Raw genomic sequence first — 16,885 nt, 5'->3', positions numbered from 1 at the left:
TCAAACTTTCCAAAGGAATCATCACCCCCAGGCAGAAACCTGGCTCGGAGGTTTTTCAGACTGAACAGTTCCAGTCTGGCACAGGGATGTCCAACTGCCCCGACACTTTCTGTTCTCAGTGTGACACCACAGTCCCACCTGCTGTGGTGACTCATTCTGTGATGTTCCTGTCCAAGAGCAGAGCGTGGCCTCGCTGTCTGGATGGGGCTGACAGGCTGAAGAGCCTTCCATGGCTCTCTCTGCCAGGACCCCCAGGGCCAGGGGCACAGGGAGGGCTTGGGGAAGCCTGAGCTGTCCTTCAGCCTCCCTGGCACTGTGTGGAGGGAGAGGATGGAGCTATGCTGGGAACACTGAGCAGGTACCACGGACAGGGCCTGGCAATGGCTGCATGCTCCCTGACCACTGCCCCAGGACATCTTCCCTTCAACAGCAAAGCCCACCAATTTCCATGTCTGTACCCCCTAGTGACCACACCTCCCCAGCAGCCTCCACCTGACACTTTCATGGCAGGTGTCACCTATAACCCTCCTGAATGCACAAACCATCAGCGCTTGCTGGTGTTTCCTTTCTGCAAATTAAACCCCTGCAGCTGTGAACACTCTGACTGAGCAGGGGACAAACCCAGAGCCACCTGGCATCCCCAATCCCCTGTCCCTGTCCCTGTGTCCTTACCTGTCCCGGATCAGGGCGGGCAGGTGGCTGGAGAGCTCCTTCTCGCTGGCTGACACGGCGGGGGACCAGGGCCGGAATGCGGACAGGCGCTGCCGGGGATGGACACAGCCGATGCTCTGGGGACAGGACAGGAAATCAGTGACTCCCAACAACCTCTGAAACCATCAATCACCGTGGAGGGGACCTGGTGCTTCCCAGGACACCCTCAGTTATCCCCACAACTGCTCCCCACTGGCCACGACCTCCTCGCTCAGGAGTTCCACTGGCAGAAGGGAACTGCACTCATGGGTTTTGTTGGCCAACAAGTTCTGTGTAGTTTGTAGGGATCACAATTCCTGAGCCTTGCAGGATTCCTGTACCTCAAAGGCACGAGGGAATTCCTTATTTCCCTGTCACAATCCAGGTCAACGAGCACTGGGGGGTGGCAAGGACTAGGAGGGAACTGTGGAGCTCAATGCTGACTGGGAAAAGGATAGAAATGTTCCTGATTTAGAAACCCTGGGCATGTTCTTTCCCTCACTTTCTCCTCTGGTTTCAGTGGAGTGATGCTTTGTGCCAATTTGATCTCTCCTGATTACAAAATATTCAACAATCACCTTATTAGATGAACTGGATAAGGACCGCAACCAACTGGACTGTTTTTCCTTCTCATTAGAAGCTGGAGATTGGGAAGCAGAGTCATCTATTTTGGGCTTTTTGGAAGCAGGAGGATCTGAAGAGACCTGAAACAAAGACAGGCAGGAAAAATCAACATTAGAATTCCTCATTCTGCCATCAGCTTAGAAACAAATTATAAGGCAAAAGCAAATTTCATATTTAAAAGGAAGAAACTCTGGGTGTTATTCTGCTTTTTCAAATGTAAGGCCAAACAAAGGAGTGCAAACAAGGGGCAGACAGAGCCTATGACATAACAACTTCATTCCTTCACGGGACACACTGGGGTCAAGTGCGGATGGCGCAGGGAGATGGGCAGTGATCAAAGTGAGACACTCATTCCAAGCTGCACAGAACCATTGGCCTTTTATGATTTTTGTATGCAGAAAGGTAAGTTTAATGTGGTTGCTGAACTGGAAAGATTATTTTAAACGAGAACAGAACAGACTTTGTTATTCTGTTTGCAGTGGTTGTTATGCCGATGACTTCACTACCCCACAGCTGCAGTGGATTCTGGGGGTGCTGCCAAGAGCTGCTTTGCCTTTTCCACAAGTGGCTCAGCTTGGCCCATAAATCATCCTCAAGCATAAGAAAGCCCTTTGGCAAGCAAAATCCCTTTCCTTCAACACTGTGAAGGAATAAAATTCCTATAGTCCCAGCGTGGCTTGCAAAAAAATTGGTAACTACTGGTTTAACTGGTGCACTGGGGATACCAGCTTGAAGCCCTGCCAGTACAAACACCTCTAACAGCAGGGAGGGAGAAGGTTCTGGACCTTGTGCTGCATCACGACCAGAAATAATAAAAGAAACATCCCACCCCCGTTTCTATTCCTTTTTCTGTCTTTTTGCAGTTCCGAATTCTGCACCTTTCCACGTTCCCACTCTGCCTGGCTCCCAGAAAGGTGGCAGAACCACACTGCAGTAATTAATAATTGCTCATATTTGCATGCATTTGTTTCATCCTCACACCTGTCTGTGATTTTTGTGGGCAAACAAGTGTTGATCCAGGTGTGTCTGGAGAACACAGGGATGGCAACATCCTGGGAGCCTCAAATGCTCCAGCCCAGGTGTCCTTCCCAGTGACAGAAAGGATCTTATTTGCCAATGTCCTGTGTTCTGAAAATCAGTCCCCTCAAGGCATCTTCAGCTGGGAACTCAGAGGCTTCTTCTCCAGGTGATTACTGAACCCTGAGCACTGTGATTTAAATGATTCACCCGAAAAGCACCTGTGGAATTGTCCAAATGCCCTTCTCCAGCCTCCCTACCCAAGAGCTCTCTAACTACACCCCTTTAGCACCTTGATTAGGAGGAAATTACAGCCTCACGTCCGAGCAGAGCCTGCTGCTCCGGTGGGAGCAGGACAGATGATTACCCAACCCATGCCAGCCCAGCTGGCAGCACCCTCTCCCTGCCCTGGCCAGCCCAGAGTGCCCAGCAACGTCACCAAGCCAAGCCTGGAGGGCTCAGCACAACATTCCCTGGCACTCCCGAGCTCGGGGCAGCTTTCCATACGTAGCAGATGAAGGAGGATGACATGGGAGGGTGAGTGTGTGTGTGTGTGCAACCCCCAGGACAAAATTAGCCCTTGCCAGTGCCAAATTCCAGCTCCATGGGATTTGCAGCAGATTCTTTGGGCACAGTTCAGGCTTCCCCAGGGCTGCCTGCTGCCCAGCCATGGCACAGGCCCTCCCCTCAGACCCAACTAGGAAAAGGCATTCCTGAGCCCCTTCTGCAGAAAACACAGGACAATGCACTGGAAAAGATTTGTTTTTGCTCTCGGAGATGCTGCCTGTGCAGAATTAGTGACAGCATTAGAAAGGTATTTGGCAAGTGACTCCTGATCCCAGCCCTATCCACTGGGGATGGGGAGCTGTGTGGGGAGGGGAGCTCGGGCTGCAGGGTGGGGAGGAAGGGGGGCTTGGAATGGAAAAGGCAACAGGTGGCAAGACTCAGCATGGAACCAATCCCTCCCCCCATCGTCCATCCATCCTGAACATTCTGTCCAGGCAGGAACGGGACAGACCCTGGGAATGGCACCGAGCAGGACCAGCTCTGCTGACACCCCAAACACACACAGTCAGCCCTGGAAAGGCTGGGGTGGGGAATGGATCAACAGAAAGGTCTAGTTTGCATTTTTAAAGGAATCATCTCCAGCTTTCCCACTGTCCCCATTCCTTCATGTTCAAGTCAAGGCTGACCCCAAGGAGCAGGAGGGTCTGAGCACAAAACCTGGGGACTGCTGCTTCCCCTCAGTGTCCAGGAGCTCACTGAGCTGGAAACAAGCAGCAAAGGAGGGGAAACAGGGCTGTTCCCCCAGAGAGATGGAAAGGGGACAGAGAAGGAGGTGCTGAGCAGAACCTAACCTGCAGGTTTTCCTAACCTGAATTTATCTCCCACTGCTGGACATTCCTGACCACCCAGAGCTGCCTCACATGGAGCACTTCATGGACTCAAGAAAAGGCTGCTGCAAACATGGTTTTGCTGTGGTGACTCCTCCAATCTCTCCATCCATGTCCCACTTGGTTTACATGGATCATCTGATGGTTGAGGCAGGAATTGCCTCTTGGTAGATGCCTTAAAAAACCCACCCTGGATTTTTAGGTTTCACGTTAACAACGTAAAAAAAAAAAAATCAACAATTCCAGTAGTTTCTACTACAGGAAGAGACTCAGCTGTGGAACAAGACAGACACTGAACAGCAAATTTTCTCTCCATGTGACTCAGCCATTACATCCCACTCCAGGACAGATTCCAGGCAGCAAGATACCCCACTCGGCACTTCCAGCCCAGCCACAGCAGCCAGCAAATCTTGGTACTGCTTCAAATGTGGATGATTTGATTTAATTTTTTCCTCTTTGCCAAATAATGAAACATATCAAGTTGCAAAAGAAATACTGAAAATCCAATGTAACTTTTTTGCCGTCTTCAGAAATGATTTATTAAACTCTCGAACAAAAACTCGAGAAGACTGAAATAAGTATTTCCTTACTTCCTATTCATTTTTATTTCCATTGGAGGCAATTTAATAATCTGTTGTCAAATGGGCTTTGTGCTGGGCACAACCACTTTTTAACAGAAATTTTCTCCAATCCACAGATGGAAGAAACTTCAGGATACAAAGTGGGCCCAGAAATGCTTATGTGAAACATTTGCTTAAGCTTTGGGACTGTTGGTTTCTGCAGCAAGCAAATATTAGGGGAAAATAGATACACCAAGGTTTATAAAGTCACTAAAAAAAGATTTCAGAGGTACATTCCAAAGGGAAATTTGGGCCTGTGAACTTTGCCAGCCATTTTAAGGCAAACCGAAATTAGGCAGCTCAGCTTGGCCTGCAGCCAGCCAGGGCCACATTTGACATGTCAGATCAAATTTTCTACTTCAATTAAGTATTACAGTAACAAACCATGAGACCAGTGGAAAGAATTTTTGACCATCTCCTTCTCAGGAAGACAAACCTCCCCCTGAGCTCGGTACCAGGAGCAGAACCAGCAGTTTCAGGTCAGGCACCTCAACGACACTTTTTGCTACAACTGCAATGGAAAATGAGCTCAGAAAAAATTTCTTACATTTTAAGATGTGGGAGTGCTCACAGCTAGGATTTTTGGTGCCTGAGTATCAACCAAGATATATTTCCTGAATGATCCACTTTCTTTTCCTTGCTGCATCCCAAAGCCATGCACCTGGAATGAGCAAAGGCTTTTGCTCTCCCCTCATCCTTTGCTCCACTGCAGTCAAACCTTCAACATGAGGTACTGAAAACTGGGCTGCTTCTGCCTTGTTCAGAATGAAAACATCAAGTGGAAAATATTTAGGAGGCCTCCACACCTGTGGAGTTCTTAGCTTAGAAATGTACCTTCAAAAATCAGCCATGCTTCAAATCCTAAACTACCCTCTGCTGAATCTCCCTGTGACCAGGTCTGAGTTCAGCAATAAATCCCAAAACCTGATTGAAGACACAGATCTGGTAAAACAGGGCAGTGGCACATGTTTATCTGTGCTGGTCACCTTTCCCAGGCCAGGTGTGATTGCACTCCTGCACTTCCTCCTTTAGAAGAGGGATGGGAACTGTGGACCCCAGGAATCCCAGCACATCGTGTGGCATCTTTAAAAATTAAAGATTTAATGTCCCCAGAACTACTGAGGTATCTCAACACAGAGACATCTGTATTCCAACCTCTTGCAAAATTAATTGGGAAAATACTGTGAGGCTGAAGAATTCCATTCTGTATTCTTAAGGCAGGTGTAAATCAGAAACTACTCCACTGGAAAACCCGCAGCTGGAAAAGCAAGGATAAGCAGAGACAATAAAAACTGGCTGTAAATCTACAGTGTCCTCTCACTGTGCTCAGGCTGCTGCTCATTCTCACCCGGGGAGCTCAGTTACACCCTGAGAACAGAACGGGTGGAGCTTCCTGTCCCATCGGATCCTGTCTGGGTGCAAAAACTCAGCTCTGTTCTCAGCAGGGCACCAACCACCAGAGCTGGGCTGATGCAAACCCAGAGAAACCCGGGGAGGCTCTGCTGGGGCTCAGACATGCCAGACACCACGGGAGAAAACCACAGCACAGAGCAAAGAGCCAACAGGGAGCAAAGGAGCTCCCAGTGTCTGTGTTTGATGGTACCCCAAAAGGCTGAGGAGCCCCAGGGGAGTCTCCAGAAAATATCTGCAGAAAGCATTGAGGTTGATGAGGAATTAGTATCTCAGCCCTGTTCCTGCTCCACGAAGGGCACTTTGAGAAATACAAGTGGAACTGAGAGACAGAACTTCCAGGGTCTGCTCTGGGTGGCTTTCCTGGCTCAGTGTGTGACCACAGGCCAGGCACAGCCAGCTGGGCAGCAGACACACAGTGGGTAACACCACTGACCCATTTCTAAAGGGTGCCATGACATTTACCTCCTGCTTCTACTTGGACGGGAAGGACGCAAAGTTTTATTTTTAGCCCAGTGAAGTCCTGGCCCTGAGTGGCCACTCCTCCTCCAGGAGCACCCAGGACACGTTTTTCAGGCTCCTGTTGCCACTGGGGTAGATGAAGGTCTCCAGCTGTGTAAAAATAGCATGGCAGAAGAAATGCACCTTGACCAGTGACAAGGATTCCAATCTGCTTCTGGAGGCCACCGAGAGCACAATTCCCAAACCTGGGAACTGAACTTGGAATTCTCCAAGTGCTGCTTTCACAGATCACAGGCCTGAGTCTCTCTAAGAACAGGCTGAACCACACGAGAAAGGAGAGAGCTCCAACAGCCTTAAGATTTCTCTCAGATTTCCAGTTAAAATCAAATTTTAAAATGCCCACTGGAGGTTTCCTCCATGTGGGAAAAGGGCTCTTTATCCACATCCTTTAAGCCTCCAGGAGCACGTCGCCCATGGCCAGAGCACTTCTTCCTAAAGCCTCTTTGTGACGTGGTCCAGAAGTGATTAATAAGGTATTAGAGGTCTTTGTAAGGACTGCACTTTCACGTGGATTAGAGGAATAAATATATTCAGGTGCAGATTGAAAGCTGGGGAGGGTTGTCTCGATAATAAAAAAAGCTAAAAATAAAGCTGTGCCACGGAGCTGTAAGAAGATTTACTGCTTGTCTACTGTAGATATTGGAAAGAGAAAAAAACCTACCACACTGCAGTGTCAGTTCCAGGGAGCGTATGGAGCATTTGTTTTATTTTTCTTTTTCTTTTTTTTTTTTTTACAATTTTGGTTTCATTGGGCAGGAATCCAGACTTTCCATCTTCCCGTTTTTCGCTGCTCTGGTGGAAGCACAAGCACTCATTTTCCCCTGTCATTCTGGGACGTGTGATTACGGGAAGTATTTGCTTTCTATTCCTGCCTTCACAGCACATGCTGGCTGCCAGTGTGTCCCCCGAGTGTGACCTGGGGGGAATCTCCACCAACCACAAACCAGGCACAGGCAGGGAAGGAGCTGTGGAAAAATCCCTCCTGGACTGACCTGCTCTCCCTGCCCATGGATGAGCCTCGAGGGCTTTGTCTCCTCCTGGCTGTGCAAAAATCTGATTTTTCACTGCAAACACACCTTCCCAGCTAGGCTGGAAGAACTGGATGTAAAGAGGAGATGGTTTGGTCATATGGCAGCATGGGAAGTTCATCTAAAAAAACCGGGAACTGAGTTTTTCTCACACCTGTGCAGGAATCTTTAATTTCTATGGAAACATGGCCAAAATTTACAGCAGCAAAGTGAAAAGGGACTGGACTATTTTATTTCAGACACCATCACAGTTTAAAGCAAAGTCCTGTGAGTACTCTTTGATGAATTCATTTTGTAAAGGCAAATTTAAATTATTTTCTAGAACACTCTACATAGCCCCTGGCGTAAGTCATCATCCATTTTCAAAGCTTCTTGGCCAGCAAAAAAGAAAGAAAAAAAAAACATTTTCTCTCCTGTCTCAACATTTCTTTCCTTTTATGCCTTTAGCACAAAAATTAGGCCAGATGACATCTGCTGATTGCACTTATCCTTGGGAGCAAACACAAGGCATTTCTAGCAGGCTGTGCTACAGCAAACCCAGCAAGCATCTCCCAGGCACAGCCCAGATCCACAAACTTCACTCTGAAATGCAGGCAGGAAAGGCAAATCTTTTCTATTTCTCCCACACTGCTAAAGCTGCTGGGATTCTTTGGGCCTCTGGGGACTTTACTGCAACTTGTGGATTTTTTGCCAAGTTCCATGAAGCTTGGACATCATGAAGAGTCTACCTGGAAAGTTGCATTGATAAAATTTCTCAGCCAGCTCACCTGGCTCTTGAATCCCTGATCTCTACAATTGTTCTTTTAATTCACTGTTCTCCCAGTACATCCATCATGTAAAATTACTCTTTGATATAGATATGGATCTATAAATCCATACAGCTCTTCAAATCTTCTACAAATAATGACTTCTTAACAGCCATTCTCTTGGTCTTAAAATTCTGTGAATCTTTAGCAGTTGCTCACAAAATCAGTATTTCCCATTCAAAATGGTTCTGATTCCTCCAGAAATCCTTTTGCCATGGGCAGAGCACAAACCCATGGTGGGGTGATTCCCTCTGCCCAGATGGGAACACTAGAAAAAGCCAGGAAAAAAGGAAAAGCCATGTGTGAAACACTTCCTCAGAGTTAAATCCTCAAATAAAGCACCCCCTGATTCTTTTGATTTTTCTGGTAAAGAAGCCTCTGTAAAGAGCTGATCATTTGTTACATGATGTGCTTGCCTTTTGCCTCTTGGCTGATGCAACTGAAAGCCTCTTTTCCACTGGCTCAGAGTCTGTTTTGCCCTTCCAGTGGAAACTAAAAGTTACAGCTTGAAAAGAATTCCCTGCCCTGTGGTTTAAACCAAAACAAAACAGCTCAACTCACACTTCCCAGTGGCTGAGCAGAGCCAGTGCTGGAGGCCAGCAGAAAGCAGGGCAGAGGGGCTGGGGAGGGAGAAGAGAATGGCCCCTTTTCCTCGGGTGGTTTTCATTGGCAGCAAATGCCTGGGAACTCTGGGATGTCCCGGCAGGACCAAGGGAAGGAGAGTGACCAAGTGGACAGGGATCTGTGCTGCACACTCAGGCACAGATGTCACAGGAAAACAGGGAGCACCTTTGGCACTGGGAAAGCACCAAGGGGAGGGGAGTGATGCCATCACGTTCATGAAGGAAAAGCAGAATTTCCTCTGTGGACAGACTTGCTTTGCCCAGTCGTTTGTGGGGTCACAGTTCTGGTCATTAAAAAGCTGTTTGTGAGCAAAAGTTTCCCCTCACACTCTCTGCATTGCCACCAGGCTCCCTTGCTGTAACTGCACTCAAGTTCCAGCTCCAAACTCTCCCAGGAATCTGTTCCTGGATTGTGGAGAAATGTCCACTCTGCCAGCCAAGAACCTCAGTTTAGTCTCCAATGTTATAAAAAAGGACAAGTATTCCCCTTGTGACTTCCACTAACTCCAGCACAGTTTAGGAAGCCAAGAAAGGAGAGAGGCAGCTAATAACTGATAAAACTGATGGGGTTTTGATGCTCTTTTGTCAAACTCCTGTGCAGCACCCGGGCATGGGGATGCCAAGCTCCAGAGTGCCCTGATTTGGGTGTTCCCAACTCCTCTGCAGAACTCAGGGACACAGAATCTGCCCCTGGTTCACCTGAAGAGCCACCAGCACTCAAACCTTTTTGATTCTGGGAGAAAAGCAAACAGCACAGAAAAGAGCCAAGTCAGTAACCAGCCTTGATATAACAATCTCTCCTGTCAGTCCTCACCCCTCTCATCCCTCCTAACCTAATCTGGTATTTCTGCCAGGCTGCTTCTCCTGGCTGCACATGTGTGTGAGCGTGTGACACAACGGCGAGGGCAAGGGACAGAGCCTTTTGCCAGCCTAAGCCGGGGACAAGAGCCTGAGGACATCCCTGTGAGTGACTTCAAAGGCTGAGGAGCCACTGGAGCACAGCAAGCACAGCCCCCACCGTCTGCACTGTGCTCACACTCACCTGGATGATTTCCAGGGCTCCTGCTCTGCATTCTCACCCTCCCACTCCAGGAAAATGCATTTTATCAGCACATCTAGCTGGCTGCAGCATCGGTTTTTGGTCCTACAGGATAAAAACTGCACAAAACGACTGGGATCCTCAGGCTGCAGAAAGGCAGCACTGCCCTACATTTGTTTTTCACGGGATTTAATTTACTTGGGATGACCACAGGAAAAGCTTCTGAGTATTCTGGAGGATGCAGTGTGTGTGGAATGACAGGACCTAGAGCCAGGCTCTGCTTTGAAGCCCAACTACAAGGAGGTGCAGGGAAACAATTGCAATTACCTCAAACAGAGTCACAAAGTCACTGAACACATCACCAGAGTCTGAATTTTCCGCTCCACCCAACACCCAACGCAGTTTATAAACCCAAGACTGCTTTACATAAATATCAGTGAAAGTCAATACATTGACTGTGGATTAATAGTTTCAAATCCTATTAAGGTGACGAGGCAGTGCCATGGAAAACCCCCAGTCCCAGTGAAACCAAACAGAGCAAGACTCAGATATCTAAAAACTCCCACCTGGACTCTTTTTATCAGAATATGAATGAAGGAGGAGTAACCATACAGTTAGATATTTTTTTGGTGCCAATGGCTTTAAGTTACAGAGCAAATTTAATATCCTTCAAAGGAACTCAGTTTTCAGTCAAGTGCTGTAAGAACCCACTGAGGAGGAACTTCTCCATGCACAGAAAAAGCGGAAAATTCTTTGCTTACCAAATGTTTCGAAAGCTGCAGACAGGCAGATGCTTCCCTAAGCACCCCACAAGCACCGTGCTCTGCAGTTCTAAGAAAGCCACAAGAAGCTCATCTACTTTAAGTAACAGTTATTACTCCTGAACCATCCCCAGAGCTCCCAGGATAAAGGCAGACAACCAATTACAGTCTTAGACTTCCAAAGCTTATTTTGCTGCCTTTAGAAATAAGCATCACATGCTCTTTCCACCAGACGTGGAGTTAAAGGGGGGTTAGGGGTGGTTTAAGGGGGGAGGAGGAGGAATGAAGGAGAGAAAGCCTTTGAGTTTGTTCTTTCTGCCAAAGCCAAGCACCAGAGCAGCTCTGCTGTGTCAGGAAGGGTTTGCTTTGGAGGAACCTTCGATGCTCCTGTGAGTGATTTGTCCAAACAGGACTCATTTTAGCCACAACATCCACCATGCTGGAGTGATGAGCTCAAAAAATGACTTTTGTCTTGGTCACCTTGAGAAAAGTTACCAAAAAATTGAAATAACTGAGTAAAATCACACGGTGGGATTGTTGGGGTGTCCTGTGCAGGGTCAGCAGTTGGACTTGGATGATCTTTGTGGGTCCTTCCAGCTCAGGATATTCTACAAAAATATTTTCCCTTACTTTGGGATGCCCAATGTGAACACCATCACTGAAGATGAAGCCTTTAGCGAATTGTCTCATCCAATAGACAGAATTTTGACTAAAACCCACCCATTTCTCTCCTTTTTCCCAGCATAAACTCCCCTTTTGACCACAGGTAAGAGATCTAAGAGGAAATGCCCACTGAATGGATGTGAATATTGAAAGAGAGAAAGACATGACATTTCAAAAAACCCTATTTTGTAGAACATCAAATGAGGCAGCAAAAGATAATTTGAAGGGGAAAATGGAAGGGGAATAGGACGGACAGGAGGGGGAAATCTGGGACACTACAAGAAGGCTTTCAGTTCTTGTATAACATGATAGATTTTAAGCCTTTAGGGGAGAACTGGCTGAGCAATATTGAGAGCAGCGTGACTGCGCAGCCACATGGGTTGTGTCTGCTACAACTCTATTAATAGGAGAGCAGAGCAGGGAGGTTTGACTACACACACTCCACAGCCACCCATAAAACTCCTGCTTTCCCTCCCCACAGTGCCAGTGGGAGGTCTCACAACACCCAGAGCCCCCAAAAGGGCTCCACTGCCACCCCAAACTGGACCTTCTACAGAGAACCCCTGCAAAGCACTTCCCAGCTCATCCTCACCAAGCACTCCAAGTTCTGTTTGCCTCTATTCAGAATTTACAGGCTTTAAACACAGATTTTTAGTGCTGAACTGCAGGATTTAGGCTGGCTTGGTCGATGTATGAGTGCTGTTTGTGGTGCCCCAGCAATAAACACGACGTGTGCTGGGCTTGGCTCTCACTTCTCACTTTGCTGTTACAATGCAAGTTCTATTCCACATCCCCATTCTGTGTGTGTAACGGGCCTGACCCCTATAAAGATGGTCAAATAAATATCTGGTGACCTCACAAGTATGAAAATAAGCTTATTCGAAAGAAAAAAGTATATCTTCAGGGGGTTTGGCAGTAACTTTCAATTATTTTTAATTGCCTGGAAAATTAAAGTAAGAAAATAGTGTGGTATAAATGTTAGGGCACATTATTAAGCCGTTTTCATAATATCTTAGCCATAAGCTTAACAGACAAAAAGGGTTTTTTTAAGCCTGGGTCATCTGTTCAATATGAATGGCCTGTCTGTTCCCAGACTTCCTCAAGGGGTAACTGAACTGAAATATTCCATGATAGAAAACAGATTCACTTTGACCTGGTAGGCAACGAGAACTCCACAGAACCTTCAAGCTTTGGGTTTAATTACAAACCACCACGGAGTCTGGACTGCAGCCTGAGATCAGAAACACAAAGAAAGGGGTTGAGGGAAAGTTTGGAGCTCGAAATGCCAACGTCTCTTCCCCCCTTTTGCTCTGCTTAAACCACGGGATGGATTTTTTTCTTATTATTGCCAACACAACCAACTTCCAAACCGCAAAATAAGCAACATTTCCAAGGTATCAGTCTGTGGCTGCCTTTCTGTCTTTCTGCTCGTGGAGTTCTGCTGTCACAACACTGACACTGCACCAACAGAGCTGAATTCCAGCCTTCCAGGTCTCACATTGAATTTTCTTCTTCTGTCTGATACTTGGAAGCCTCAAAGCCACTTGGGTTGAACTTCCCTAAGGCAGCCTCTGATGCAGTGACTGACACAAGGCTTTGAGAAATATTGGAGGTTAAAACCATCATGAGCAGCTGAGCCCAAATGCAGCCAGATTTACAGAAAGCAGAGGTTTGTGGTGTTCCATATCCTGGGCAGAGTAGAACTGGGACGTGTTTTGACCACAGTAGTGATATAAATTGGCAGTAAAAGCCTGACCTGAAAGTCTAGGGTCAAGGAAAAGCCTGAATCAGAGCTTGACTCCGTGAGTGTCACATCAGTGAGAGCTGAAGGAATGTCACTGGCTCAGGGACACAAAAGGTTCACAGGATCTGCATTTCAAGGCTGTTCTCATACATCCAGCACACAAGGAATGATAAATAAAAAACAAATCAGGGAAGGAGGTGATGTGTATCCATCTAGAACAAGGAAAGGAAGTCTCTGTCTAATGCCAAGGCGGATCATGCACAGAAGGGACTTGATAACCACAGGCTGAGTCTGCAGGAAATTGTGACAACATGGGTGAAGGGCTCAGGTCTGTGGGATGCCAACAGAAATATCAGATATCTGCAGTCAGACACAGTCTCCCTTGCTCCTGGGAGCAAGAAGAGAACTCCCAGTCACTTCCCAGAGGACAGATCTGGGCACAAGGTCCTGTGCTGCAGGACATTGGGTACTCCTGGGCCACTCCATCTCTGTGCACCACAAATTCCAAACAGGGCACTCAGTCAGGTGCCTGCACTTGCCACAGAGGGACAAGGATGAACACCAGGAAGATGAGTGTGTGGGAAAATGGCCTGACATCCTCCAAAAAGGAGCAGTAGAAAGCCAAGCAAAGCATCCATGGCAGTGTCACTCACCAGCCAGCACGATCGGTCACATCCCAGTGAAGAGTCAAACAACAATACACTCCTTGCAGTTGGGTAATCCCAAGGTTTGCTTTGAAGTTCCCCACAAGGATAATTTAACCATTCTTACACTGCCAGGGCTTTACTTGCTTTAAAGGATGTCTAAAGAAGCACAAAACTCTGAGAATAAACTGCTGTAAGGACTTCAGAGATTTGCAAATCACCGTTCAGTGATGTGTCTTGTTGCACAGAAACACCAAAGGAAAAAAGTGCACAACTCAAACATGAAAGAAAAATCTGAAATTAGACTGAACTCCCCCTCCCCCATTCACTTGAGTAAACCAGCAGAAAAGGAGAGCCTGGACAGACAAAGTCATGGCTCAGATGTTACTGTTACAAGGTGAGATGTCCCAACTAATGCTTTTTGTTTAATTTATTGCCTGCTCTATGTCCCAAGCCCTAAATTTTTACCTACATGCAAGGCAGGAGGAGGTGATGAACCACACAGAAACCAAGGAGAAGGGGACAAGCTGGCTTTGATGGAGGGATGACTCCAGCCAGGGTTGATTTTTGTCTCCCCATGGAAAAATACAACAATCTGCTGGTATAAACACAGTCTGGGGTGTAAACGTAGCCTGAAGCAGAGAGAAGTTGACATTTCCTTTAAACATAACTGAGGCTGAGAAAATCAAAGCTCACCTCAAGGAGAGTTTTGCCAGCCACCAATGGAAACAAAAACTATCACCTTTAGGCAGATATAAACCATGTTTAAGTGATACAACAGCAAAAAGCTTCAAAGGCCTCAAACACATTAAGGCAAAAATCCTTTGCAGCCATCAAAGCTGTTCCATACATGTGGCTTGAGAATCATTGCCCAAGAAATTTGGGTAGGTTCCTCCAGCCAGGATAAGGAAACTTCTGCTTGGAGGGGAAAAGAACTGAACAAGGCTGCAAATTCCCTGAACTCTGACAAAATCACAATCCTGCTCTCAACAAGGCCAAGTTCAGCCAACTTCCCTAAGAAACAGCCTGAGCTGTACAGAAACAACTGCAAATGGAACAGGGAATGGGGATAAAGCAGCAAATCTCAGGAGAAAGGGAGAGAAAAAGCACTTGAAACACCAATCAGAATCCCAAACCTGCATTAATGAGTACAGATTAATTTAGTGGGAGAGAAGGTGATCATTTCCAGTGCTGCCCTGCTGGAGTGGGAGGAAGGAGCTGCAGGAGAGCAGGCAGATAATGCTGGGCTCAGCTGTTCAGGGCAGCAGCTGTCCCCAAATCCTCATTGGAGGGAATGAGCCAGGAGGTCACGGGAGTCATGATTATTTGGAATGAAGAGGGGAAACAATAGGTTGGGGCCCTCTGTCTTCTTGCCTTTCTCGTGTCTTTTGTTAGTGCAGCCTTCCCAGAATAGCTGGCTGCACTAGGGGCAGCTCAGGGGTTGGGCTGGACAGGCCTTTTCTGTCCTGCAGCTCCATGATTTCAAAGGACAAGTGACACCTCCATCCCCCCATTGCTGTGCCTGGCTCCCCAGCACCTCTGCAACACCTTCAGCTGACCAAGGAGGCTGATGGAGGCTTTAAGCTTCAGCAAGGGAGAGAAAAAATCGGCTCAAAACAGACTCAGTCCCATGAAATTTGTTTTCTCTGATTGCTCTCTTCAGCTGAATTTCTTTTCCCAGGACAAAGTTAATGCCATGCTGCAGGACACTGACAAACGTGTCAGAATCCCAGCTTTTCCTGAGCCAGGAATGCTGCTCCAGTCATCACTGAGCTACTTTACAAAGGGGGTGAAAAGGGAGTGGAGACACTGGTTTTGTATAGAGTATAAGAGAGCTTGAAGCACCTTGAAGTCTAAACCAGGAACTGTTAACAGTTCACGAAGTTTAGTGAACAAAAATGACCAAAAACTGCTTTGTGGAGATTTTAGCCACCATGGTAAAACACGATTCTTGTCCTGCCTGTCACTGCAGCCTGGTGTGACCTTGGGCAAGGCACTGACCCCTGACCAAGCCCTGCTGCTGAGCCCCAGCAATGCTGCAGACCCGAGCCAACAGCAGAGGAGCTTTAAAATACCAATTCTTACACAATGGTAGAGCCTAACTGGTCTGGTTTAGTAGAGCTGAAGTAAGAGTATAAACAAGGACTTCACTGCAAACTTCCTTGGAATTTCAGATGAAGGCACAGCTAGAAGAGACTGACTTTTCTTGCAGAATTTTTCTAACCAAGATTGCCATATCCTGACTCCTACTTCGTGTGAGTTTGAAGAGAAAGAGGTCATAATTTTCACTCTAGGATGAAACTGTTGTAGTCCTGCTGACTCAAAAGATCAGGTGAAACATTAAAAAAAATGTAGTGAAGCTTAATTTAGGATTAGCAATCAGTGATAGACATTCCCTGCCTGTACCAGTAGGGATGAACAGAGAGCCTGCTGAAAGCTGCACTGTGAGTAATATTAGGGTAAATCTGAGATAAGAGAAAATACATTTCTTGTTTTAAGTGGTGTTTCCCCCCTTTTTTTCCCCATAAAACTGTCGTATTGATCCACAGGCTAGGGATTGTTGTAGGGTGCCACTGGAATTGTTTAATGGGATACCTTTTGTGTTATAATCTTGATAAAGAGACCCACATATGGATTTGAATAACATCTTTAAAGGAGATTGAGTGTAATAAGGTGACAGACAGATTGAAAGAAGATTAAAACTCATTTGATCCCCAACTCCCAGGCAAAGCACAGCAACTCCTCCCTGTCCTCCACCCTACACACACCTGATCCCAACACTATGTCAAGAGGCAGAAGAATGAAAACCCAACCAGATCCAGGTTTCCCTGTAAGTCTGGGATAGGTTTGATGTGTTTGCACAGGAGATAATGCCACAGGAGAGTTTGGATATCCACACAGTGATTCACCACATCACCAGACTGCTGTGAGACCTACAGCTTCCATTTTTTTTCTAATGGTATTTGCCTTGGCTTGGTTTTCTGAACTGCTCTGCTCTCAGGTTCAACAGGAGACATGTTTCTCTAAGCTGATTTCTCTGTGGCTGAGGATTTAATCAGATCAAAGCAGCGATTAAAACATGGGCTGTAACCACAAGCCTTAAAGGGAGAGTTCCAACACTGAGCTCCAGCTGAGCTCTCCTCCTTTAAAATCCAAGAAGAATATCTCTGGCAAATGCATGCTTTTTAAAAATCTTGGATTTCTGCTCCTTCTGGGTCACCTTTCCTCTCGATAGGGTGTGAAGCTCCTGGCAAGTACCAAGAAATGAAGAAATGCAAATGAATTAAGGGCTGCAGTTAA

General features: G+C 46.8%; 1 protein-coding gene across 3 annotated transcripts in view; it reads right to left on the bottom strand.

Moving 5' to 3' along the window:
* SKI (SKI proto-oncogene) overlaps positions 1-16,885 on the bottom strand; it is a 100,167-nt gene that overhangs the window by 10,028 nt on the left and 73,254 nt on the right. For all 3 annotated transcript variants that reach the window (XM_085080142.1, XM_085080143.1, XM_085080144.1), the window contains 2 exons: positions 1,269-1,394; positions 673-788 (listed from right to left, as the gene is read on the bottom strand). In XM_085080142.1, coding sequence (XP_084936268.1) covers positions 673-788; positions 1,269-1,394 — 242 coding nt within the window. The remainder of the gene's footprint in view (positions 1-672; positions 789-1,268; positions 1,395-16,885) is intronic.

This window comes from Lichenostomus cassidix, chromosome 21 (genome assembly GCF_008360975.1).
Source record: "Lichenostomus cassidix isolate B80296 chromosome 21, HeHo_3.0, whole genome shotgun sequence".
NCBI classification, from domain to species: domain Eukaryota; kingdom Metazoa; phylum Chordata; class Aves; order Passeriformes; family Meliphagidae; genus Lichenostomus; species Lichenostomus cassidix.
Note: the sequence above shows the minus strand (reverse complement) of the source record. Positions and strands in the feature narration are given on the sequence as shown.